The sequence below is a fragment of the Tachypleus tridentatus genome, chromosome 12 (genome assembly GCF_004210375.1).
Source record: "Tachypleus tridentatus isolate NWPU-2018 chromosome 12, ASM421037v1, whole genome shotgun sequence".
NCBI lineage: Eukaryota > Metazoa > Arthropoda > Merostomata > Xiphosura > Limulidae > Tachypleus > Tachypleus tridentatus.
The window spans coordinates 9282069-9307661 of NC_134836.1; the positions used below are offsets into that span (position 1 = coordinate 9282069).

The window sequence follows — 25593 nt, forward strand, 5'->3', positions numbered from 1 at the left end:
GTAAAACACCTCGTGCAATTGAAGTGATAGCAATTCCGAACTTCATAAAAATATATTGTTTTCAATATGATTGTGTTTTTTGTTTGGAATATATTCTATATATCTAGCGTTGTTGTTTACTATGCGTTGTGAAGTTTTATTCTTACATCTTGCTTGTCCGAAATACTTGAGTTTGTTAATTAACTTAGAAGTTAGTTCTAAATCAGTACTAGTTGAAAAGTGTACGTAAACGTGTCTCAATGTGTTTTACTTTCAGCGAAATGTTAGCTACTAGAAAAAATTTTATATAAAAAGAAAAAGCTATGAAATACATGTCTGTGAGAGATAGACATTTAGGCGTAATGTAATACAGAGCACAACTATCACGCCACTTCGTCATGCATGTTCAACTGCGCGTTATCGATCGTAGAGGCACCATGTAAACCATACATGCCTACCAACTTCTTCGGTTCAATCATTTTCCTTAAGTGTTACAAAATATACTAAATATTTCTCGTCATAACACAGCGTATCCCATTCAATATTTAAAGGTAACTAATATAATACGAATGAAGCTAACTTCTGTGAGATTCCATTCTTTGCGATAGAACGTATAAAAATGTTACTTCGACTCCATCTGAAATTTTAAGGGAGGCAAATTGTCGTGTGATATTATGGTTAAGTATAACCTGAAACAAGGTGAGATTTGATCCAGTAATTCTGCATGCCAGTATTTGCAATAGCCAGATAAGTTTCGAATTCCACAACCTTCTCTATTCTGTCCTTCGAATGTACGTTTTTTAACTCCACTTGCTCGATACCCAATACAATTAAAGCTCTGATTTTAGACTAACTTCACTACAAAGGGAACCGGAAATTATGTGGGTCGTTACGTAAACTGAAATAACTTCATAGTATTAAGGTGTATATTTTTTTATAGCTTTAGATAGCACAAATTTCTTCCTGAACTCGAAGCAAAACATTAATCTTATATATTTAAAAACGGCTGGTATGGGTAGAGAAAGCACTATACCAGCCGTTTCTAAATGTATAATTTCTCTACAAGGGGTTTTCTTGTCATCACGGATTAGAACATTAATTTATAGTATCTAAAGGATCTAAAGTTGTATCGTAATTGCACTTACACAATTAATGGTGAAAAGCCTTAAGTACCACCAAATCTCGATGAAGACTATATGTGTGTGTGTGTGTGTGTGTGTGTGTGTGTGTGTGTGTGTGTGTAAATTATGAAATAATTTTACTTTAATAACAGTCAGCTTCTACTTCAAGTATATAAAAGTGACTTGTTTTTATTTAAGGTTCAATATGCTTTGTTCGACTATCATGTGGATTTAGGACTAAACTGACTTAACCTCGTGAGATGTTATTGGTATTACGAAAAAAGTACCGATAAACGTGAGGACACCAAGCTCATGAATCAATACATTCTAATTATTCAAAGATTTTGTTTTTCTAGGATTTCATATTTCACACTGGGATAGTTTTTAAACTTAGTTGCCTTATTTATTGGGTTAGTTTTTAGTTTCTGAACTTTTTTCAACACATTCCTTTCATTTGTTGACTTGGGTCAAATAAAGTAATAACTACGGTTATTTAGGTTATTCATACAAATGTTTGTTTGAAGTTAAGCACAAAGCTACATGATGAGTTATATTGTGATCTGGTCACCATGGGTATCGAAACCCTTTTTATAGCGGTGTAAGTCTGCAGTCTGTGCTACTTGGAAGGGTAATGTTTGTAACAAAGTTGACTGAATAATACTTTTCTATTATACTGTAAATGTTTTATCCGACAAAGAGCAAGCGCAGTTTTTAACTTAAAACTGTAAAACACCTGATCACCGGAAGAAAAAATTCTAATGTCTTATCAATGAAACATTTCATTCTGATTAATGAAAATTAATTCCTTATTCTGGGTATTGTTGACAAACTCGTATGTAGCACTGCAGATTGTCCTCGTTGTACTTCCATCGAACTGAATACATATTTATTCGTATAAAATATCTACGTCTTACTAAGATTAATGATAAAATATGAACCAGCATATTGAAGCGATATTACAAATGCGATTCTCAATGGTTTTTAGTAAAAAATAGCAATATAAATCTGTAACATACAATTGAAGTGAAACAATTACAAATACAATTCTCATCTGTTTATTCTATATCTTATGTTGTTAAGGTTAATGATAAAAACTATTCTGGTACGGCTACACACGAAATGAAACAGAAAACAACCGTGATAAGGTTATTTAATATGCATTAAACTTCCCACATTTCAGTTTAAAATACTGAAAAACTATGTATAGGAGAATGGATTACAGAAGAGAATAATAACAATACAACGCAATAAAATGTATAAAACAAGTAAGGAACTGAAAAATATATAAAGTATAAACTGGCACAATAAATCAGTTTATTGTTAAGTTGACCAGAAAAATAAATCCGTAAAAATTAAATGTGGATGGTGGGTAGCTTGTTGGTTGTTTGTTTAGTCAACGTAAATATGCACAATGAGCTTTCTGCGTTCTGTCCTCCGCTTTTAATCGAACCAAGGGTGTTAGTATTGCAAATCAGTAAACTTAATGCTGATCCATCAAGAAACAAACTAGAATAACACGAAAGAAGATCCAATGGGATTAACAGCTGGTGGGAAAAGAAAGTCCTCAGCATCAGAAAAAATAAAAATAAATTAAATAACGAATACATTTGTCCCACTATTTAAAACTTTATTGTGCTGTTAAAAGTAATGTTATGGAAACTATATCAATGGATGTTTTTAGAAAACCACTGTATAAAATACAAAATGAAAAACATAATAAAAAAGATGCGAGTCTGCATGCTAAAATAAGGTTTAAAAATATGTATTTTTGAAAATTACGAACTTAAAATTACTGATCAAATACGTGAAACTTGGTCATTTTAATCTTCAATTCAGCAGGGGTATTCAGTATTTTAGTTACACATTAAACTGAAAGCCTCCGTATTAGAATTGGCTTAGCTATTGGTTTCACGCTACGACGCCGTGATTAATTCAGAACATGTTTTTGATCCATTGCACAATATAACACTTTAATGCGCAGGCTCTATTCATCTTGAAATCACTTAGTTGAACTCATCTCACGCTGTGGAATGTTCCCATATCAAGTGGAGGGCTACTTCGTGAATTCAGGAGTGCATTTAGAGCACAGGATAAAATCTGTCTTTCATGTATAAGTTCTTTAAAAAATTGCTGAAATAATACGAACTAGTGATGTACACTACACCTGGAATATCTTGAATAAGGGCAGTAGTTGTTTACTTTGCCATTTCATAAATGTTCAATTTCGTGCCCTTTAAAGCGTGTTTGTTGTGCAATATAACGAAGAAGGTTAAAGGTACGAATAGTGGATAAAATATTTCTGTATGAAACCTAAAGCTATTTTATCACTTGGATTATGCAAATTAGATACTGCTTTAATCAAACGCTCAATAGTTCGTGTTTTAACATAGTTTTGAAGTTGTGTTATGAACTAATTTGAACTTAATTCCCCACCACCACCCTCGACAGCAGTTAGCGAAAAATCTCAAAACGTATAATGCCAAAATTCAGTTTTGATATCTGCGGTGAGTATAATGAAGAAAGTTCATGGTGTAACATAATGCTAAACAATTAAAACACAAAAATCTTAAAGCTAGAAACCACACAGTTTTAATCACATTAACAGATGCTTTATTATCCTTACATTAATTATGAAATAACTGATTGGATTTCAATGTCAGGAAAATATAGATTTGCGAATGGTTTGGAAAATTTTATTTTTGTTTCGCGTAATGCTACACAAAGAGTTGCCTGTGCATACCCGTTCCCCATTTTCAACTGACTGACTACAGACGACGAAGCTAGTCTAAATTCGTCTACCCAAAACTCTTGCATGATTGAATAGTGAGACTGGACTATGACTCTTGCACACCTACACTCCTATAGTGCGGATTGCGTTTTTGCAATAAAATACCATGTATCGACCCTCACAATACAAGCGCCCACTAACCCACGTCCCTCGTGGTTCTAGAAAAAATTAGTTTGTTTGTAATTAAGCACGAAGCTACACAATGGGCTATTTGTGCTCTGCTTACCACGGGCATCGAAACCCAGTGTCTTGCAGTGCGAATCTGCAAGCATCCCTCTGTGCCACTAGGATTGTTTGTTTGTTTGTTTTTAATTTCGCGCAAAGCTACTCGAGGGCTATCTGCGCTAGCCGTCCTTAAATTAGCAGTGTAAGACTAGAGGGAAGGCAGCTAGTCATTACCACCCACCGCCAACTCTTGGGCTACTCTTTTACCAACGAATAGTGGGATTAACCGTCACATTATAACGATCCCACGGCTAAAAAGGCGAGCTTGTTTGGTGCGACGGGGATGCGAACCCGCGACCCTCAGATTACGAGACGCACGCCTTAACCCACCTGGCCATGCCACTAGGAAAAAATAAAAGCTTTTAGTTCTTACCAAAACATTATTTACAGGGGTGTTGAGTAGTATTTACAAGTAATCATTATTTACAGGGGTGTTGAGTAGTATTTACAAGTAATCCCATGTCACCCTGCCAGTGGATAAGCTCTAAACGTGGCGACTCAAACACTAAAAATTGTGTTGCAATACCCGATCTAAACACAAAAGAGATAGCCCATTGTGCTTAGCAGCAAACGAAATCAACACAAAGTTTAAAAAGGTAGACAAGTTTATTTAAAACTTAAGCCAAGCGCGCGAGACCCAGTAATTAGCATGTTGGACTGTGTATTTGAGGTCCCATAATTTGCATTCATTTTAACCCCCACGTAAATCACGTTACGCACTTTAGGGCCGTTTTATTCATGACAAGAATGATACAATTCCACTATTCAATGAAAATATCCCAATAGCTACTGCTAGGTGGCGTTGACTAGCTGCCATTCCCTTCGTCAATAATAGTATGTGCACTCGAAAATTATGGATGATTAGTTGTTTGTTGTTTTTTGGAATTTCGCACAAAGCTACTCGAGGGCTATCTGTGCTAGCCGTCCCTAATTTAGCAGTGTAAGACTAGAGGGTAGGGAACTAGTCATCACCACCCACTGCCAACTCGTGGGCTACTCTTTTACCAACGAAAAGTGGGATTGACTGTCACATTATACGCACCCACGGCTGGGAGGGCGAGCATGTTTTGGCGCGACTCGGGCGCGAACCCGCGACCCTCAGATTACAAAGTGCACGCCTTAACGCGCTAGGTCATGCCAGGCCCCTGGATGATTAGTACACACAGCCTTCAACAGCAGTTTTGCGTGGAACTGAACAAAACAAATAAATTGATAGTCAAAGTGAATAAACAATTATGTTACATTAAGAGTAAAGACACGTAAAAATAGTTTTTGTTTTGACTTTAAATTTCATGAGCACTTTTTTTTTAAATCCTGTAATGGTTAAAATTAGTATATAACCATAATTTTGTCAAGTTAAATAACTTGTCATTAAACTACGAAAAAAACTTTAGTTGGTTGCTGCACAAAGATGTCGGCGTTACTCTTATTTGATAGCAAGAAATCATTTCATGCTGTGTTTCTGTAAGTTGATATTAGTCTGGAGTTAGATCTCTTGGTTAGCATCTTCATTGAATGGTGTCAGGTGTATCAGGTACAACAATTCGTTTTTGTCAATAAAATATTAAGTATATGTTTTTCCTTTTTGTAACGTGCAGGTAATTTCTCGATCCTTCTTTAATTTTACTTTAATTAATTTCTCTTAATTAATGTTACTTTAATTTTTATGAACAAACCTCACTCACCTGCCATGTGAAAGATGTATTTCATACGAAGTAATTGTATCTCGAAGTTAGAGGAATTATTTCAATTTTATCAACAGCGTTATCGAATCGTAAGACCTTAGGATCCAATTGACACATGTCATTAAACGTCCTCAGTACTTCTAGTTGTAAATAAAATCGCGATTATGGCAATCAGTTCCGCTATTCAGTTTAGGGTAGCTACATTTGTGGCGGGTGTCGCTGGCTAGTGTCATTCAGCTAGTCCAAGTTCTAAGTTAAAATGGTTATGCCTAACATGGCCGTTTAGAGCACTGTTTGCCTTTCAGATTCAAAGACAAATACCACAGCAATAATGCAAAGATATACAAATTAACCTGGACTAAGATATATTGCTGCCCAAGGAAATTCTGTGTGCTTTGCATCAATGATAACTCAGGTATTTTATAAATAAATATCTATAAAGACCGATAAATAATATTTTTCTTGTAGATTTTATTTCATGAAGGTTTGGTTAGGTTTTGAATATTATGCGCAACCAACTCTTGGGTTACTCTTCTACCAATGAAAAGAGGGATTCATTGTAACATTATAACACTACCACAGCTGAAAGGGCGAGAATATTTGGTGGGAAAAGAATTAAGCTACGCGAACCTTAGACTGTGAGTCGAGCGCCTTAACCACCTGGCCATGCCAGGTCCTTTGTGAAGGAAGTAACAGATCCATTACAGGTGAATACAAACAAATAAAACTTATCTTTGTTTTTATAGTGATGAAAATACTTTATGTGTATATCAAAACAATATAATATGATTTAAGAGATGTGTATATGTTTTCTTATAGCAAAGCCACACCGTATTCAAGGAGTTTAGAACGCTCGACTCGCAATCTTTAAGCTATGTATATGGGTGTGTATGGGGTGGGTGGAGAGAGAGAGAGTATAAGGGGACAGTCAGTTCCACTATTCAAAATGGCTGCAGATGGTGTTGATTAGCTGTATTCTTTCTAGTGTAGTGAAATTTAGAAATGGCTAGGTATTCAACAAAACAGAATCTGGTAAACATATTATCCGTTATTCTAATACCATGATCACACATATAGCCTTAACATTTTGACTTTTTTCGTTCGAAATTACTTTGTTTGATTAATAGTAACTGAAATATGGACGCGAAGCATTCATTATAACAAACAACCAGCTAGGACTGACATTATTCGGTTCGTAAATAATCAAATAAACAAGTAAACTCATTCCCCTATTAACCACAAGAATGTTATTTCTAGGAGTTATTGTCGATATTCTATAACAAAAGTTTGTTTGTTTGTTTTTGAATTTCACAAAGCTACTCAAAGGCTATCTGTGCTAACCGTCCCTAATTTAGCAGTGCAAGACTAGAGGGAAGGCAGCTAGTCATCACCACCCACCGCCAACTCTTGGGCTACTCTTTTACCAACGAATAGTGGGATTGACCGTCACATTATACGCTCCCACGGCTGGGAGGGCGAGCATGTTTAGCGCGACGCGAGCACGAACCCGCGGATTACGAGTCGCACGCCTTACGCGCTTGGCCATGCCAGGCCACACAAAAAAGTAACACTTCTTATAACTCTTATGAAACTGAAACTCGGTTTGTTATTGTTGTTAAAGGAAGCTCAACACTTTATCATTTCAAAAGACCAAAGTAGCTCTCCGAAGCGTGCTCTACACCTTATAAACACTTGTCTTACAATGTTTTGTTATTGTGTAAACAGTAAAAATGATTATCTTATTATCTTATTAACGCGCAATTAAAAACTTCATAGTATTCGCTTGCGAAATCAAATTTTTAAAACTGAAATCACTTTATTCTCCACGAAAAAACAAGATTGCGTGTTCCGATCGTCAACAAACCATGACTGTATTATTTGTATTTTATGCATAGCCCTAAACAAAAGACCCTGATGATTACTGCGGAATTATATCAAGGTTAAAACTTGCTGCGAGTTCCAGAAATATCTGTTTTGTCAGAAAAGATTAGACAATACTTACGGTTTTCTCGATGAGTTTCATTGAAACACTGGTGGCATCAATCCTTGAAAACCCAGCTCACTCGGTCGGTACATGTACATTCGACTTCGCTCGCTGGCAGAATTTAGTTTGCCTTCCTCTCAGCTCGCATCATAGCCAATAGAGAGCAGCGTTTCATAACGCATCCCTGGCATCGTCTGCAACGATCGAGCACGTGCGCGCCTCAGGGAGTGTGCTCAACGAGCACAGGTATCTGTATTCTTAGTATCATCACCGACTGCAGTGGAATAAAACCGAACAGGATCGAACACAGGTAATTTGATGGTCAGACGCGACACATTCCAGTAACCAAAAAGTTAAAGAAGCCTGCACATTTTGCTGTCATTGCTTAACGCTCAATAAATTTTAAAGAATATTTATATTTGGATATTTTAAAAAAGTTAATGTACATGAAGAAAGTAGAAAAAATAATTTTTTGACATAGAATTTTAAGTTAAAACAATACATTTTACCACATCCTGTTGAAATCCACACAAGATTCAGTCGTTTTAGAATCTTTTGAAAACATTGTACTGAATGCTAAATACACATATTAGTTACCTTAGACAGTTTACCAACACAACATAATATTGAAAACCAGATGTCGATGTAACTAACACCTTTCGAGTTTTGACGACCTTGCATTGCATAGATGTACACTACGTAGCCAAACGTACGTGGACACCCACTCTAATTAGTGAGTTCGGCTATTTCAGCCACACCCATTGCTAACATGTGCACAAAATCAAGCATACATCAATGCAATCTCCATAAAACAAATATTGGCAGTAAAATGGCTCCTACTGAAGAGCTCAATGACTTTCATCGTTGTACTGTCATAGGATGCCACCTTTCCAATAAGTCCAATAAGCGATGAATCACGCTTCACTATTTGGCAGTCTGATGGACTAATCTGAGTTTCAAGGATACCAGGAGAACGCAACCTGCCTGAATGCATAGTGCCAACTGTAAAGTTTTATGAAGGAGGAATGACGGTCTGGGACTGGTTTTCATGGATACCAGGAGAACGCAACCTGCCTGAATGCATAGTGCCAACTGTAAAGTTTTATGAAGGAGGAATGACGGTCTGGGACTGTTTTTCATGGTTTAGGCTCTTCAGTTATAGTGAAGGGAAATCTTAATGCTATAGCATAAAGTGACATTATAGAGAACTGTGTGTTTCCAACTTTGTGGCAACAGTTTGGAGAAAACCCTTTTTTGTTTCAGCATGACAATGCCCCCGTGTACAAAGCGAGGTACGTAAAGACATGGTTTGTTGATGTTGGTATGGAAAAACTTGACTGGCCTGCACAGAGCCCTGACCTCAACCACATCGAACACCTTTGGGATAAACTGGAACACTGTGTGCGAGCCAGGCCTTCTCGCCCGACACCAGTGCCCGATCTCACTAAATCTCTTGTGGCTGAATGGAAGCGAATTCCCGCAGCCATGTTCCAAAACCTAGTGAAAAGCCTTCCCAGAAGAATGGAGGTTGTTATAGCAGCAAAGGGGACCAACTCCATATTAATGCCTATGGTTTTGAAACGAGATGTTCGACAAGCACACATGGGTGTGATGGTCGGGTGTTCACATACTTTTGGCCATGTAGTGTATATATCGCAGTTAGTGAGGAAATCTTCGACAAAGGTAATGAAGAACTGTAACTTGAACTTTAGCATACACAGAACTAATATATCAAAATTATTCGTTAATGCAGCATACATGTATTATTAGCACGTGTTTTATTGTTAGCTAACAAATAACTTGGTTTTCAATTTCAGGGCTTACTTTTCAGATTAAAATTAGAAAAGTGAAAGCTTCGGATCTGATGTTACGACGAGTTAAATAATGTTGCTCACTACAAGATATCAAATCTATAAAAACTGAAAATAAATATTTGATATTTAGTCTACATTCACCCAAGGAAGCATTAGCATTTTGTGACTTGAAACAGTCCCATGACCCCAACCCCTCCCCTACATATGCGTTGCATGGTGATTGTGCTTTGCCCAATATGTGTTGTCTCTTGATGTCACAAATTATAGCACTCTTCTCTAGATATTTTGCGTGTATGGGCCTAACTATTACAGATGTTAGTGAAATATAGTTATTCACAAATAGTCAAGGACTATAACTTCAAAAATCAAGAAGAAGAAACGCGTGTTTTAATACTGTGCTTTGAGAATTCGTTTATTAAATGCGTCGGTCAGCAAAAGCGCATCAAACCATTTAAACAAAATACTAATAAAAATGAAAAAAACTATACAATCTCAGAAAACCTTTATTCTTACCTACGAAGAATCGACTCACGCACACCACAATTATACGGCACCCCCAAACCTCACAAATATGATATCTACTACAACCCATAATGTCGACTTATGAATCATTTAACTATAACCTCGGTAAATATATATAGCGTGGGCATTCTCTAAGTATGTAACATCAGCCGGCAACTTTTTCAAAGACTATTTTAAAGGTAAGTCTGTTTTTAATAAATTAAATAATAAAGCCTTAATGACAAGTTTTGATGTAATCTTCCTCTTCACAGAAGTCCCAACCATTGAAGCCTGCAAGATAGCATTAGAACTTTAATCCAAGACCCCAACCCATTGATACACACCTCCAGCAACCAATCAGCAACCCTTACAGAATTCACTACCACCAAAACTAACTTTATGTTCAATAACCAAAACTTCTTACAAATAAATGGCTTAAGTATGGGGAATCCCGTATCACCAGCTCTAGCTGACATTTTTATGACACAAATTGAATCACAAGCGATGAATTCAGCTTTACACCCACCACTATACTGGTACAGATATGTTGACGATACAATTGCTGGATTCACATCTACAGAACACACACTTAGTTTTTTCAACCACGTTAACTCGATACACCCCAACATTAAGTTCACCTGTGAACAGGAAAAAAACAAACTAAATAACATTTCTTAACCTCAAGATCACTAGAACAGATATGTAATTCAAAACAGAAATCCACAGAAAAAAATCACTCATACTGGATTATACATTCCCTGAGAGTCAGCACATGAAACAAAACAAAAACTAAACATTAAGAAACCAAATAAACACAGCCACAAAACTATGTTTACCTGACAAAATTAACGATGAAATCAACAAAATAAAACAACACTTCATCAACAAATTTTCACCAAAAACCGTGGAAAAATTATACGCACACACCTAGACCAAGAGCAAAGAAACAGAAATAAATCCCAATATACAATAAACTACAAAACCTTACACTACTGCAAAACATATGTTCCCGACATCAGCGAAAAAAAAATAACCAACATCTGGAAAAACTTATAACAAAACACAACATTCCAGTAAACACCACATTTATTCAAAAACCAGCTGCAAAACTAAAGACCATACTATGTAAAAACTACACTGACAAACACAACAAACATAATTTATAAAATACAATGCAACAACTGCTACGACTTCTATATTGGAGAAACAACCAGCAAATGGAGAGCATATTCAAATAACACAAAAAGAAACATCACATGTTTTTGAGCACTGCAAGTCAAATAAACACAACATAACCATAGAAAACACCCAGATACTAAATAGGGAAACAAATATAAACAAACGCAAAATCAAAGAACCCCTACTTATACAACAACTAAGACCAAAATTAAACCAATATAAAGGAAGACCTTTATATCTATACTATTTAATAACCTAACATCCAAGTACCCATTTACACTCTCGTCCCTAAGACATGTTCCCGGCAACGGTCAATTGCAAACTCCCTCTTTGTTAACCTAGGAAAGTCAAAATGTTATTCTCTGCTTGTCAATAAGTTTTAATATCCATACCAGCCATTCTGAGATACATTGTTATTTCAAGTGGGTTTCTCGTCATCAAGGAAGCCACGTTTTGTAACTATACCATGAGTTTTCCTTTATCAAATGGGTGATAAGAAAAGGAATATTTTGTCGCTTTGTCACGAAACTTCTTTTATGAAGTTTGTGACTCAAGAGAGGATACGCTTTATAGCTATGCCGGAAGACTCCCTTTACGTAGTGCGTAACCCAACAGAAGTAATTATTCGTGGCTATGACCGGAGACATTCTTAAAGAACTACGTGGCTAAACAGTAAATACATTTCGTGACTATCGCAAAGTGCATGACTCAACAGAAGGCAATAACAAAAGCAATACTAAAATAATAAATAATAGAGAACATTAAAGCTGATACATAATTAAAATGCATTTTCAATTCAAGGCAATCTCCAGATTCCAAAAGTTCACTCTACATGTTTTGACGTTTCAACGTCTTCATCAGAAGTGAAACTGCAATATCTGGGAGTTTTATTATTTGACAGGTTGTTTAGGCAGAGTATTCATTTAGAAATTTAGTTGGTAGTTTCATATTTATATACTTTTTTAACTATATTAGGTGACCTGTGCGTAGGTTTACTTCCACATATTTCTCAGATATTCTCCGGATATTCTTCTCTATGTAATAACTCTTGGTCTATTCTATACTTTATTATTTCCAAGGATTTACGTTCAGCCAATATTATAGTTTTCTTTCCATGAAATCTTTTGCCTGTTATTGACATGCTCTGTCCATGACTCGCGTTCTGTAACTAAGACAATATGTTTTGTTTATGAAGTTTGTGACTCAATGAAAGTATGGTTTATGACTAATGCTAAAACCTATACCAAGACATTCCCTTTTTCAAGTGTGTGTAACCCAATAGAAGACAATGACAGAGGGTATGTTTTATAATAATGTTAATATACTTATTTATTAAGTGCATGAGAAACATAAGATACGTTTTGTGGTGACTTTGCCGAGAGACTGCTTTAATGAAATTTGCGATTCGACAGAAATAATGTCTGTATCTATGCTCAGAGCCTTCCTTTATCACAATACCAAAGGTGTTCCTTTATGAGGTGCGTAACTCAAGGTATTTTTTGGGCTTATGTCTTGATACTTTCTTTTACAAGTGTATGATTTCATAGAAGGTATCTTTTTTTTTGAGCATGCTGGAAGATTTTCTTTGAATGTAATTGAATAAAAGGCATGTTCTGTGACTATCCTAAGCCTTATGCCAAGACTCTTTCGTTGTGAAGTGTGTGATTCGACAGGAGGTATGTTTTGCGACAATGACAATAAAGTTTCTTAAGCTGGTGACACAACAAAAGCTTGTTTGTTTGGAAGTTGAGCACAAAGCTATTTGTGCTCTGCCTACCACGGGTATCGAAACCAAGGTTTCTAGCGTTGTAAGTCCGCAGACATATTATTGGGGGCCACAACAAAAAGACACGTTTTATGACTATGTCAGGAACAGAGAAGTTGCTTTCAGAATATGCCACGAGACCTCATTTATGAGGTTAAGGACTAAATAAAACGAGATATTTGGTGACCATCCTAACATACATCATTTATAAAGTGAATGTCTCAACTGAAAGAAACTTTTGTTGCTATAGCGTTAGATTTCCTTTACGAATTTCATGACTCAATAGAAGACATGTTTTGTGACTATGCCAGGAGACTTCTTTAATGATGTACGTAACAACACAAAAGACATGTTTTCTAACCATGACAAGAAACATCCTTAATGAAGCGCGTGACATAGTAGTAGACTTGTTTTGCGATTTAATGTTGGGAAATATTTTAGTTCGCTTTTCGAAAGCTTTTATTAATCTGAAGATTAAAAAGGTACGTCTTGAAAATTTCCCTCAACCAATCGATGAAAACTGCAACAAGTGTCATGAACAGAATTAAGTTATACGCATAATATATCAAATTTTGAAATAATTTCTCTGAAAATATTAGCCAATTAAATAACGAAGATTTCAAACACTGTAAAGACTACCACAACAACATTTTTAATTAGTTTTTAAATGATTTGATTTTTCAAAATGTTAACGCCTAATTTTCGGTGGAAAAGTTTTAACCAATAAAAGTTACGTTAAACTGGGTACTTCTTTGAGTGGAAGTACATGTTAAAAAGTCCTTGTTTGTTTTAAAACAAAGCCACATCGGGTTATCTGTTGTGTCCACTGCAAGTAATCGAACACCGTATTTTAGCGTTGTAAGTCCATAAAATTACTGCCGTCCCGTCGGGAAACATGATAAAAAGAAAAACATGACAGGCACAGTTCGTAATCGTTTACCTTTCTAATTTTTTCTAACTTAAGAATAGAAGGCGAAATAAAGATCATGTAAGACAATATATAATAAACATCTCGCCACTTTGTAGAGCCTTGTTCTTGAAAGGTATATATATATATTTATATAATAAAACAAACATTATACATACCTGTATGATAACTAACTCGACAAGCCATTAAGTCTCCAAGGGTTAACCTACTTAGGTCGTTACTTCAACCCTGTTTTGACGTCACTTTTATCTTAGCTAATTCAGACCATAAACTCAAGGTGATGTTTTATACTATCACGTGATACACGAAACTGAATTATCTAATGAATACGAATGACTAAGGTTTGAAAAGCATTTAAACAGTTTATATATTCAATACAGTATAGATTAGTGTTTACGTATTCATGTTTGTGTATGTGAACGTCTGGTAATATATATATGCAGTTATAATAAACTGTTTATCAAACTTCAAGTATTTCCGACTTGAAACAAAATATCCTTCGAGAATTTAATCTTGAAACTTTTTATAATTTTACATTTTTATTTTCGCGAATATTTAACAGGTGGATTTGAAGAAGCAAGAAAAATATTTTAGTGCTGACGTCTAAAACGTAAACACTGCAAAACGTGTGTCATCTATACCCATACTTATACTGCTTGGAGCTCAAGAATCTATCCACTGTTAATACATATATATATATATTTTTTTTTTAATTTAGTTTGTGATGACTTTTCTCGTCCCTTCCAAGACTGTAAAGCATTTAACTGCTAAAGTAATGAACAGTTGTTATATTTTAAACACATGTACCTAAAACTCTCCAAATTAAATTTACCTACTTTTTCATCATTGTTTCTTTCCTCTCCAAGTTAATTAGTTTAAGTAATGACTGATTACTTTATATAACTTTCAAGTCGAAATGCAGAATCTACGATAATAGCTGGAAGTAAAGTTTTTATCCATTAGGGACGTGTTTTACTGAAAGATTAAATGATGCCAATTAAATAAAATCCCTTTAAAACTGGACCCTTGGTGGCGCAGTAGTATGTCTGCGGACTTAAGACAGACTTTTGGATAGTTAAACATCATCTGCCATATATTGGCTCAATACCTCAAATGATCTAAATCTCTCTTTAAGTCTGCAGCATCTTGATACAGTTAACTAACCCATTATCCTTATCGTGGCAGTAACATTGGTAGCCATCTGGATCATCCAGGATAATTTTTTTTCTCATCAGAGGACAAAACCGTCGTCAACTTTTCTACGTCCCATGTTTGGTGCTTCTCAGCAAAGTTTAATCGAGCTGTTTTGTGGTATGGAAGGAGGCGTGGCCTTTGAAGACGTTTACAGTTTTTAAAGCCTTTCTCTCGTAGATGCCGTTTTATTGTTCTTGAGCTGCATTCTGAGTCCGTAAAAGCCTTAATCTGGTTCGACGATCGGCTGGTGTCTTGCTGGACAACCCGTCGAATCCTCCTGCTCAACGCCGGTGAAATTTTCTTGGGCCAGCCACTTGAAATTCTCGTTCCGTATCCCTCAGGGTCTTTTAAGAAATTTGCAACAGCAGTTTTACTACGCTCAAACTCACCAGCAATGGCACGTTGAGAGAGACCTTGCTTTTGCAGCTCGACAATTCTGCCACGTTCAAACTCTGTCAACTTTTTAGCTTTTACCATTTTTTTACCCAATGTAACACAGGAGATATCATTGGAAGATTTTGACAACGCTAATTCTTGAGCACAAATGACTAAATTTCGTTACGTGTTTACCGACCGATTAACGCTTCGTCTCTGTATGATCTTAAACTTTTGACCAGCTAGTAGTTAGGCTAATTTCATAGTGTTCACATTTTCACTATTAAATGCTTTTTGTTTTTTTTTTTTCCCTTTTCGTATTTTCATCTTTCGAAGCTTTACTCAAATAAGTGGTTGAGTCTAACAACGCAAAATGCATATTTTTTTCTTTATGTTGATTGATCTTAAGAATTTAGCCAGCAGTGTATCTACATTAATCTCCTAATCAAATAAATTAAAAAACAAAGTTAGGAACGAATAAGCTGCAATTAACTAGCAAACCACGTTTTCGTAAACGAAAATCAAATACTATACATATATCAAGATATAATGTAATCACGCGAAATCTGCATAGGTTTTTTCTAAGAAAACAGACAACCAAGTTATTAAACAGAAAATATATCAAAACATTCGTGTTCTATTGCACATGCACACTACGTACACACTTTACGTACACACAAATATTGTGTGGCTTTACTTCTCTATCTGACGTAAAAAGTAAAAGTGAAGTATTGAATTGATACCACAAGCCAAGATACTCACTCGGTGAAAAAACTCAAAGTTTAGTATACAGAAAGAAAACGAGCTTCTAAAAATATTCATCTCTATCGTGTTCGCGTTTTCAATATAACGTTCCAAACCTCTTTGAGGCACACATTTTTTTTTTTTTTAATATCGCACAAAGTTTGAATTTGAATATTGAATTTCGCGCAAAGCTACTCGAGGGCCATTTGTGCTAGCCGTCCCTAATTTAGCAGTGTACGACAAGAGGGAAGGCAGCTAGTTATCACCACCCACTGCCAATTGTTAGGATACTCTTTTACCAACTAATAGTGGGATTGACCATCACATTATAACGCTCCCACGGCTGGGAGGGCGAGCATGTTTGGTGCGACCGGGATTCGAACCCGTAACCTTCAGATTACGAGTCAAGTGCCGAAACCACCTGACCATGAGGGCCCTAACAGAACTTAACTCCTACTATGGCGCCATCGCTCGGTAGCTGTTAAAATAATAGTGTTTTTTCATGTACCAATAAATTTCGATAATTTTTGTCTATAATTATAACCTGAATGTTGTTTGTAGTTGTTTCTTGAAGAAAACAAAAAGACGCGTGTTTATATGTGTACAATCTCTTATTTAAAATATTTATTAATTCGTGCTAATTTATGTTAGAAAAATAATAATATTAACGAAATAACAGAAAAATTATAATATGGTGTGTAACCAAAACAATGTAGTATCCAACTTGAACTGAATCTTCTTTTAAACCCTCTTACCCTCTTACTTAGTTTTCTTTAACCTCTCATTTAAACATTTACCCTCATATTTTACCTCAATTTACCAATCTGCGTGCATCCCCTCACGATACTTTCAGGTCCAAAAACCCTGAATCTGTTGTATAAATAGACTATGTTTGTCTTGGTAATAGCAGAGCCACAAAGGGCTATCTGCTCAGCCCACCGAGGGGAATCGAATGGAGACATATATATAAGAGTGACAGACTGCTAATTAGTGAGTCCAAGATTAGCGATACGTAACTGTAAAATCTCGATTCGCGTCATAAGAGTCAAATCACAGTTTTCAATTAAAGTAGCTCAATAATTATAATTATTGGGCGGTGCTGATGAATAGCTAAGTTCTGTCAGGTTTGGGGTTTCTATATGCTTTGCACCTCGAAGCTTATCCAGTTATGTGGCACAATAGCAAAGACCTACACACGCATTTGACGACTTATTAGTGGCAGTCACAGCTCTCGGCACCCATACTTGCGCGTGCCCCTTCTGTCCTGCTGAAAATCACCCTCTATAGTGTGAAGCCAATGATAAGAAACAGCACGTGGTGAGCATTAGTTAAGTAAATTGGTGTAAGTTTCATTGACAAATTGGTTGGTTCGTTCTGAATTTTGCGCAAAGCTACACGACGGCTATCAGCGCTAGTCATCCATAACTGAGCAGTGAAAACCTAGAGGGAAGACTGCTACTCATAACCACCTACCGCCAACCCTTGAGCTACTTTTTTTACCAACGAATAATGGTATTGACCCTCCCATTATAACGTTCCCACGGCTGATAGAGCAAGTATGTTTTATGGAATGGAGCTTCCAACCCGCAGATTGCGAGTTGGGCGCTTAACGACATAGCCATGCCAGGCCAGTGGGCAAGGGAAGTAATGACATTAAAATGAAAGAAAAGACAATGCTGTTACTAAACATAATATAACAAATATACAACCAAGTATTTAAGATTCCTAAAAATAGTAAATGATATTTTGATGTTAACACATTACTGAGAAAAAACAAAGACACAAACTTAAAACCTTTTTTTTTCTAAAAACTTCTTTGCACCAGTACTTAAAAAAAAACTTTTTCTCAAGTCATAGTAATTTTGAGCATTAAACATTATACGGAATTCACCTTATCTCATGTTTCCAATTCAATCGATGATTGTTTACTTTTGTGGAAAGATAATTTACATTTATTGTTTATCTTATATATATATATATATATATATATATGGAAAAATTGATAAACCTACCACTTACTATCTCCAAACGTCAGGACTCTATCCGTGCTCGTCAAAATAGAAACTTATGAATTATTACAATAAAATAAATAAATTTTACAGAACAAGTAAAACCGAAACACCCCTTCTCTTGAAAATAATACAGTTTTGTAAATTAAAATATTTTGATACCTTTTTCAAGTTAAATTCTGTTACATTGGATTAAAACTAATAGGAGAAATTAACAATAGGTAAAAGATATTACCAATTCATCCAGTCAGTGGAATTTATCAGTGTAATACTTTGAGTCTTTGGGTATGAAGTACTAATTATGGATTTTTCAATAACATTTATTAAATTTTACTTTATATACTTTTTCGTCCCATTTATGGCTATGAATGTTATTATAGAAAAGCCCCATCAGACTATCTGCTAAGTCAACGGAGGAGAATCGAACCCCCTGATTTTAGGATTGTAAATCCTTAGACTTTCCGCTGTACCAACCGGAGACTAATGGCTATATGGTGAGAGCAGAGTATCATGTTTGAATTACAGTTATGGGTACAGCACAGATAATGATTGTGCAACTTTGCGCTTAACAACAACAAAAAACGTTTCTCAGCACAAAACTACGACTTAAAATCTTGATTTTAAAAAATTAGTGAATATTTAAAGAATTGAGCCATATTCCGACAGAATAATCTGAGAAGTAATTTTAGGACCTGATATGGCCTAGGGGTTAGGACGTTCTAGATGCAGATCGCAGGTTCGAATCGTTTCACCGAATGCGTTTGCCCATTCAGCCGTTGGGGCATTATGATACGGCAGACATTCCATTAAAGCGTATCCAAGAGTTAATGAGTGGGGTTGACTACCTTTACCCTAGTTTTCACTTCGAAACTTCGAGTAGCTTTACAGGAAATTAAATACTTGGGACGAGTTATTTGAAACAATTCGTACAGTGAACAATTACATACTTGTTTATTCAAGTATTATTTTTATACATTTTGTAATAATCCACTTATGTCTGTGTGTTTAGAGCTACGCTACTGAATGAGATATTTGATAATTTCAACAATAGGTGGCAGAACTAAAGATACAACTTAACATCGAGATAATAAACCCAGTGACAGATGGAAGAACAAGTGATAATTTTGAAGAGATGCATGGTGTTCCTAATTATGGGTGTAGACTCTGTTTATTGGAAACAGCCTACTCACATTATGTTTTACGAATACAATGTACAATACATTTGAATATTTTATTGTCTTAATTTGTATTTACTGTAAAAAAAAACAACTATATTTTTCTAATACATATGATGGCATAGCAACATAGACTTCTCTAAAGTTAGCATGACTAGAAAATAAACCATTCTAATTATGAAGTGTAAGTAACAGGTATGTGCATAAACACACGTTAATAAGTAGATATATTACACACACACACACACATATGTATATATAGTTTGTTTGTTTGTTTTTGAATTATGCGCACAGCTACACGAGGACTATCTGCGCTAGCCGTCCCTAATTTAGCAGTATAAGGCTATATGGAAGGCAGCTAGTCACCACCACCCGCCGTCAACTTTTGGGCTACTCTTTTACTAACGAATAGTGGGATTGACCGTCACATAATAACGTCCTCACGGCTGAAAGGGCAAACATGTTTGGTGCAATGAGGATTCGAACCCACAACCCTCAGATTACGAGTCGAATGCCTTAACCCACCTTAACAGCAAATAAAAACGTTTGACTAATGTTAGTTTGTTATAAGCAAAAAGAAGCCGAAATAATAAAAAAAATACGCTGCACGAATTGAAACGATCCCCAAGATACAAGCTATAATGTGGGATATAAAATGTACCCTAAGCTTTGGAAACGATTGCGCAAGTAGGACCCACATTGCGGTGGGATACAACGTCTATTAGTCTTAACCTCCAACCATCAGTCTCACGTAAAGAAATGAAATAAAGGAATAAAATAATAAAAACATAGAAATAGAAACAAAGAGAGCGAGATGTGGGTGCTCAACGTCCCACATCTTCATCGCCCTGCAGTTGTGGGAAGGTGACTGCCCTTCACAGCAAAGAAGAAAAAATAAACAAAAATGAAATGAAAAAAAAAATAGTAAAAAATAAGGTATTACCATTTGAAGGGTAATAGTAAGTTAAATAAACTTACCTCCCGAAGTTAACATTCCAGCCCTCAGTATGGTGGTAAGTCACTAATTAGTAGCACAATAGACAAATTATACTAGTATGAATGGTTTCAACCGGTTATCTTAACTAGTATAACTCTAAACCACAAACCATTAAGTGTACTCTAACTATCAATTTTTATACTTTAAACAAGCCTTCATAAGCGGTAAGGTATTCATTCGCTTAAAGTAGTGCCAAATTGTTCAATGACCTTATTCACGACTAAAAATAGTTATCAGACACTTTTAGTAAAATTTCTTTAATTTATATTTATTTATAATTATTTAATACATTCTTATATTTGTTACAGCATATTTTAATAAATGTATTTAAAGTTTCTTCAGTAACTCAATCAAATATTAATTTTTGCATCAATATTTCAACAATAATAATAAAATATTGATGCAAAAATTAGTATTTTATTGAGTTATAATATTGTACTTTATTACAAATTTTACAAAATATCAATAATTACGAAGTTATAATGCTTATAATAGAATTGTATGGTACATGGCTATTAAAAGAAGGTAAACCATATATTGGAAAGGCAAAATATTTTCATCAAAACTATGTATATTGATATCCTTATCAATTATTTTAATTTTCAAATATAAATTCTGCATTAGATATTGAAGTATTTTCAATTTCTAATTCTACCAGGAAAACAATGTTAGTAGCTTTATTTATTTCAGGATTATTTACACTCATTAAGGTCCCCTGCTGGTACAGCAGTAAGTCTGTGGATTTACAACGCTAAAATCAGGCGTTCGATTCCCCTCGGTGGACTCAGCAGATAGCCTAGTGTGGCTTTGCTATAAGAAAACAAACACACACACACACAAATTAAATCATCTGTAAGTTAAAGCAAAAATACATGGGTTTATGTCGCTTTTGATAAACTTGTTCTCATATAAATATATTATGTTTCGCCTACTGAAAACAATAGTAGATATTTTGTCCGTGATTTATCAAACTTTTTTTATCCCGCAAGTTTTTCACTTTAGGCTAAAAGTAATAAAACGGAAGGCAGACAACAATTTATAAGCATAAGGAAAAGTTTTATTGATGGTGGAACATTGGCATTTCTTCTTAGTGATTAGTTGGTTTTTGAATTTCGCGCAAAGACTATGCGAGGGGCTATCTGCGCTAGCCGTCCCTAATTTAGCAATAAAAGGCTAGAGAGAAAGCAGCTAGTCATTACCACTCACCAACTACTCTTTTACCAACGAATAATGAGATTGATCATCACATTATAACGCTAGCCTTTCAGTGGCACAGCGGTATGTCTGCGGACTTACACACAAAAAACCGGGTTTCGATACCCGTGGTGGGCAGAGCACAGATAGCCCCTGGTGTAGCTTTATGCTTAATTCTAAACAAACAAACAAACAAACATTATAACGCCCCCACGGCTAAAAGGACAAGCATGTTTGATTACGATGGGGATTTAAACTCGTAACCCTTGGATTACGAGTCGAGTGCCTTAACCATCTGTCTATGCTGGGCCTCTCCTTAGTATAATACACTTTCTTACTCAAGTAGGCTAAAAGTATTAACACTTAATCTTACCGTAGATTGCAACAAAATATCTTCTGAGATAGATTTGCTTACAGAACCGAACGCATATATTATGATTAAGTCACTTTCTTTTGTTATAATTTTATATTTTTAACAATTATTTTTAAACAAAAAGTAGATGACATCATTTCTGATTTATTCAAAATATCTTTCTTTTATTTTATTCGGCATGGCCACGTGATTAGGGTGCTTGACTCGCAAATTCAAATCCCCGGCACACCGAAGGTGCTCGCCCTTTCAGCCGAGGGGACGTTATAATGTACAGTCAATCCCACTATCCGTTGGTAAAAGAGTAATCCAAGAGTTGGCGGGAGGTGGTGATGACTAACTGCCTTCCCTCTAGTCTTACACTGCTAATATTAAGGACGGCTAACGCAGATAGCCCTAATGTAGCTTTGCGCGAAATTAAAAAACAACAAAAAACAATAAATATATTTATTTGTTTTGTTTTCCGAAGAGTATTATTATTCATAGCGACTAACGATATGAAATGGAAGTGCTTGAACAGTGGGTGGCCCTCAGGGTAAAGTTACTAACAGCGAAAATCCGATTAAAGTGCAGTTTTAATTCAATAAGAAAAGCCCAAAGCAACGGAGGGGGGAAGGGCAACGTTACTTGAACCTGATTTTGGACTAAAAGGTTAAAAAATTAAACCTGAACCTGTAATTAGCACTTTATTTATTGATACTGTTAGATTTTCTCACGACCTCACACATTTCTTGAACTCATGCATTCCTATAATTTTCAGCATTGGTGATCAAGAAAGCATTTTCGGAAGAGAATAAGGAAAGCGGAACGTGCTTAAAGTCTTCCCTTTCAAGAATCACGCTTCGCGCATTGCTATTAAACAGATTCATTAACGTACAACGGGTAGCAAGGCGGTGTGTGCTTTTATTTGTATAAGTATTCTCAAACGCTTTAACTGAGTATTTTGCACATAACTATTGCATGTTTCTGAGTTTGGTAAAAATAATAAAATTGACATTTTACTGCTTTTGAAAACACATAACATAAACATTTTAAATCAAACGAAACATAACAGGAAAATATTTACTGCATTTGAAAACAAACAAAAACTTGGCGTAAAAGAATTTACCACGTTTCAAAAGAAATGATAAGGTAACAATAACGCACTTTTGTAAAATGTCTTCAATCGTTTCGATTATTTAATACAAATGACTTGAAGTCCAGGCCCGGCATGACAAAGTGTGTTAAGGCGCTCGACTCGTAATCCCAAGATCGCGGGTTTGAATCCCGGTCGCACCAAACATGCTCGCCCTCCTAGCCGTGGAGGCGTTAAAATGTGACGGTCAATCCCACTATTCGTTGGTAAAAGAGTAGCCCAAGAGTTGGCGGTGGGTGGTGATGACTAGCTGCCTTCCCTCTAGTCTTACACTACTAAATTAGGGACGGCTAGCACAGATACTCCTTGTAACTTTGTGCGAAATTCAAAAACAAAAAACTTGAAGTCCAATTTACATAACAATAAGTGATAACGTTTTTTTTCTCTCTTCGATAATGTTTCTACAGGCTTGGTTCACTTCCACAAGAGCTGTAGGCCTAAGCTCACAAATAAGTTTAAACATAAATTTCATGCTAAACAAACGAACAATACAACTTACAGAAAATTCTTTTGTTTTGAATTTCACACAAACTACACAAGGACTACCTGCGCTAGTCGTACTCAATTTAGCAGTGATAGACTTGGCGGAAGGCAAGATAGTCAACATCACCCACCACCAACTCTTGAGCAACGTTTTACCAATGACTAATTGGATAGATTGTTAAATTATAACGCCCCACGGTTGAAAGGGTGAGCATTTTCGGTGACAGTGATTCGAACCCGCAACCCATAAATTACAAGTTAAGGGTTTTAAGCATCAGGCCGTGCTAAGCCTAAATAGTATTAACTGTGATTGATGAAAACGTGACACTGACAGTTAAAATATAAGTTTTTATTCTGTGTCAGAAGAGAAGATAAAATTGTGTTTTTACTTACTTTTACATTTGTAATGTATTTCTTGAGTTTTGTAATGTATTTCCTGAGCTCGGTAATCGCTTAGCTCAAAAGACAAAATATCATTATAAGAAAGACCAGTAACATAGATTAACAATGAAGCATCGTATTTTTATCTGTAAAATGGAGTTCTGTGTTCATACAAAAAGTACAATTAAAAATTATGCATACTTTTATGTTAATGGAAGGTAATTGGTTGGTCGTTTGGCTTTTATTGGCGCAAAACAACTAGGTTATCAGCGCCAGTGGAAGGTAGAGATGGATTACGAATAAAAAAATAAGCGAATAAAGTTATGTTATATTGGTTCTCTAGTAAGGGCAAGGAAGGAGGAGATTCCTAAGCAAAATGAGAAGTGTATTGCGTTCGGTGATGCATGGTTTATAATACTGTTGTACACTGTGTTTTTAATATTCTAATTTAGATGTTTGCTTGCTAGAGAGGGCTGATCATGATGACAGCATAATCTTCTTCTGTATAATAAGATCCAGTGTCTATGTGTCACATAACTTGTCCTATATTGGTGGTCGCATCAACTTTTAAGTGAGACCAAACGAAATTCCTTGTTTGCGAGGTTTGCATAACGATAAAATATTCCACCTTATACCCGCCCCTTGGAAACACCTACAGCATTTCCGAAAATCTCTTCCCCTAAGCTACTGGACTCCTTAACTTCTAACTAGTGCCTAACAATTCTTCTTGGTCTCGAGGTTTTCGCAAATGTAAAACTTTTCATTCAACCTCTTAGGGCAGGAATTCCCAAACGTTTTTTACCTCAGAAGCTTCATATCAGAAAAAAAAAAACATTCCGGAGCCTTAATAAAAAAAATACACTAAAAATAGAAAAAAATCGGCCACTAGTACCAGATAAAGTTTACTTCAAGCGTTTAGAATATAAAGTTATTGAAAATATCAATAAGAAAAATGTTTACTTCTACTTGTTCAAAATTTCTGCTCGCAAAATTTATATCAGTGAAAGTACAGTGTACTTATTTATTTATTAGTAGCTCGGATGGGCTTGCTTTTGTTCACAAAGTAGTTCAATATTTGGAGCTATGATTGTCACCTGTAACCACAAATCATCTTCAATATTTAGCCTGTTTCTAAATTTGGTCTTTATAGCTGTATACAATGAAAATGTTTGCTCACAAAAGATATGTTGTTGGAAAACGCACCAAAAATTTTAAAGTTCTGTTACTTATTTCAGGGTATTCCATGACCATTTGAATCCAAAATTGTGTAATTTCTTTCTGCTAAAATTTTGTTTTTTGGGTGTAATCAATTGACATTTCTATAAGCTGTTCTTTCTCTTTCAAAGGCAAATCGTTAGTATTTGCAGAGTCAACAAAGGGATTTTGAATACACAGTAATTTTTCTAAATGAAGAGAGAAGTACTCCACAATAGTTGTACACAAATCAGATATGCACTGCAAAACTGAAGCTTTTGTATCTTCACTTAAGGAAATATCATTCATATATAAAAAGAAAACCACTCAGATTTTCGCAGCAATCGAGTTATTCCATCAGTATACATTCACC

At 35.4% G+C, this 25593-nt stretch overlaps 1 protein-coding gene across 7 annotated transcripts in view; it reads right to left on the bottom strand.

Moving 5' to 3' along the window:
• Positions 1–25593, bottom strand: part of LOC143234107 (voltage-dependent L-type calcium channel subunit beta-2-like) — a 178555-nt gene that overhangs the window by 114536 nt on the left and 38426 nt on the right. For 2 of the 7 annotated variants that reach the window (XM_076471179.1, XM_076471177.1), the window contains exon 1: positions 7801–8087. The exons of the other annotated variants lie outside the window; for them this stretch is intronic. Coding sequence is in view for 1 of the 2 variants with exons in the window: in XM_076471177.1 (XP_076327292.1) it covers positions 7801–7821 (21 nt within the window). In the remaining variant the exon portion in view is untranslated. Of the gene's footprint in view, positions 1–7800; positions 8088–25593 lie in introns of those variants that run through there. 7 annotated transcript variants of the gene reach the window in all.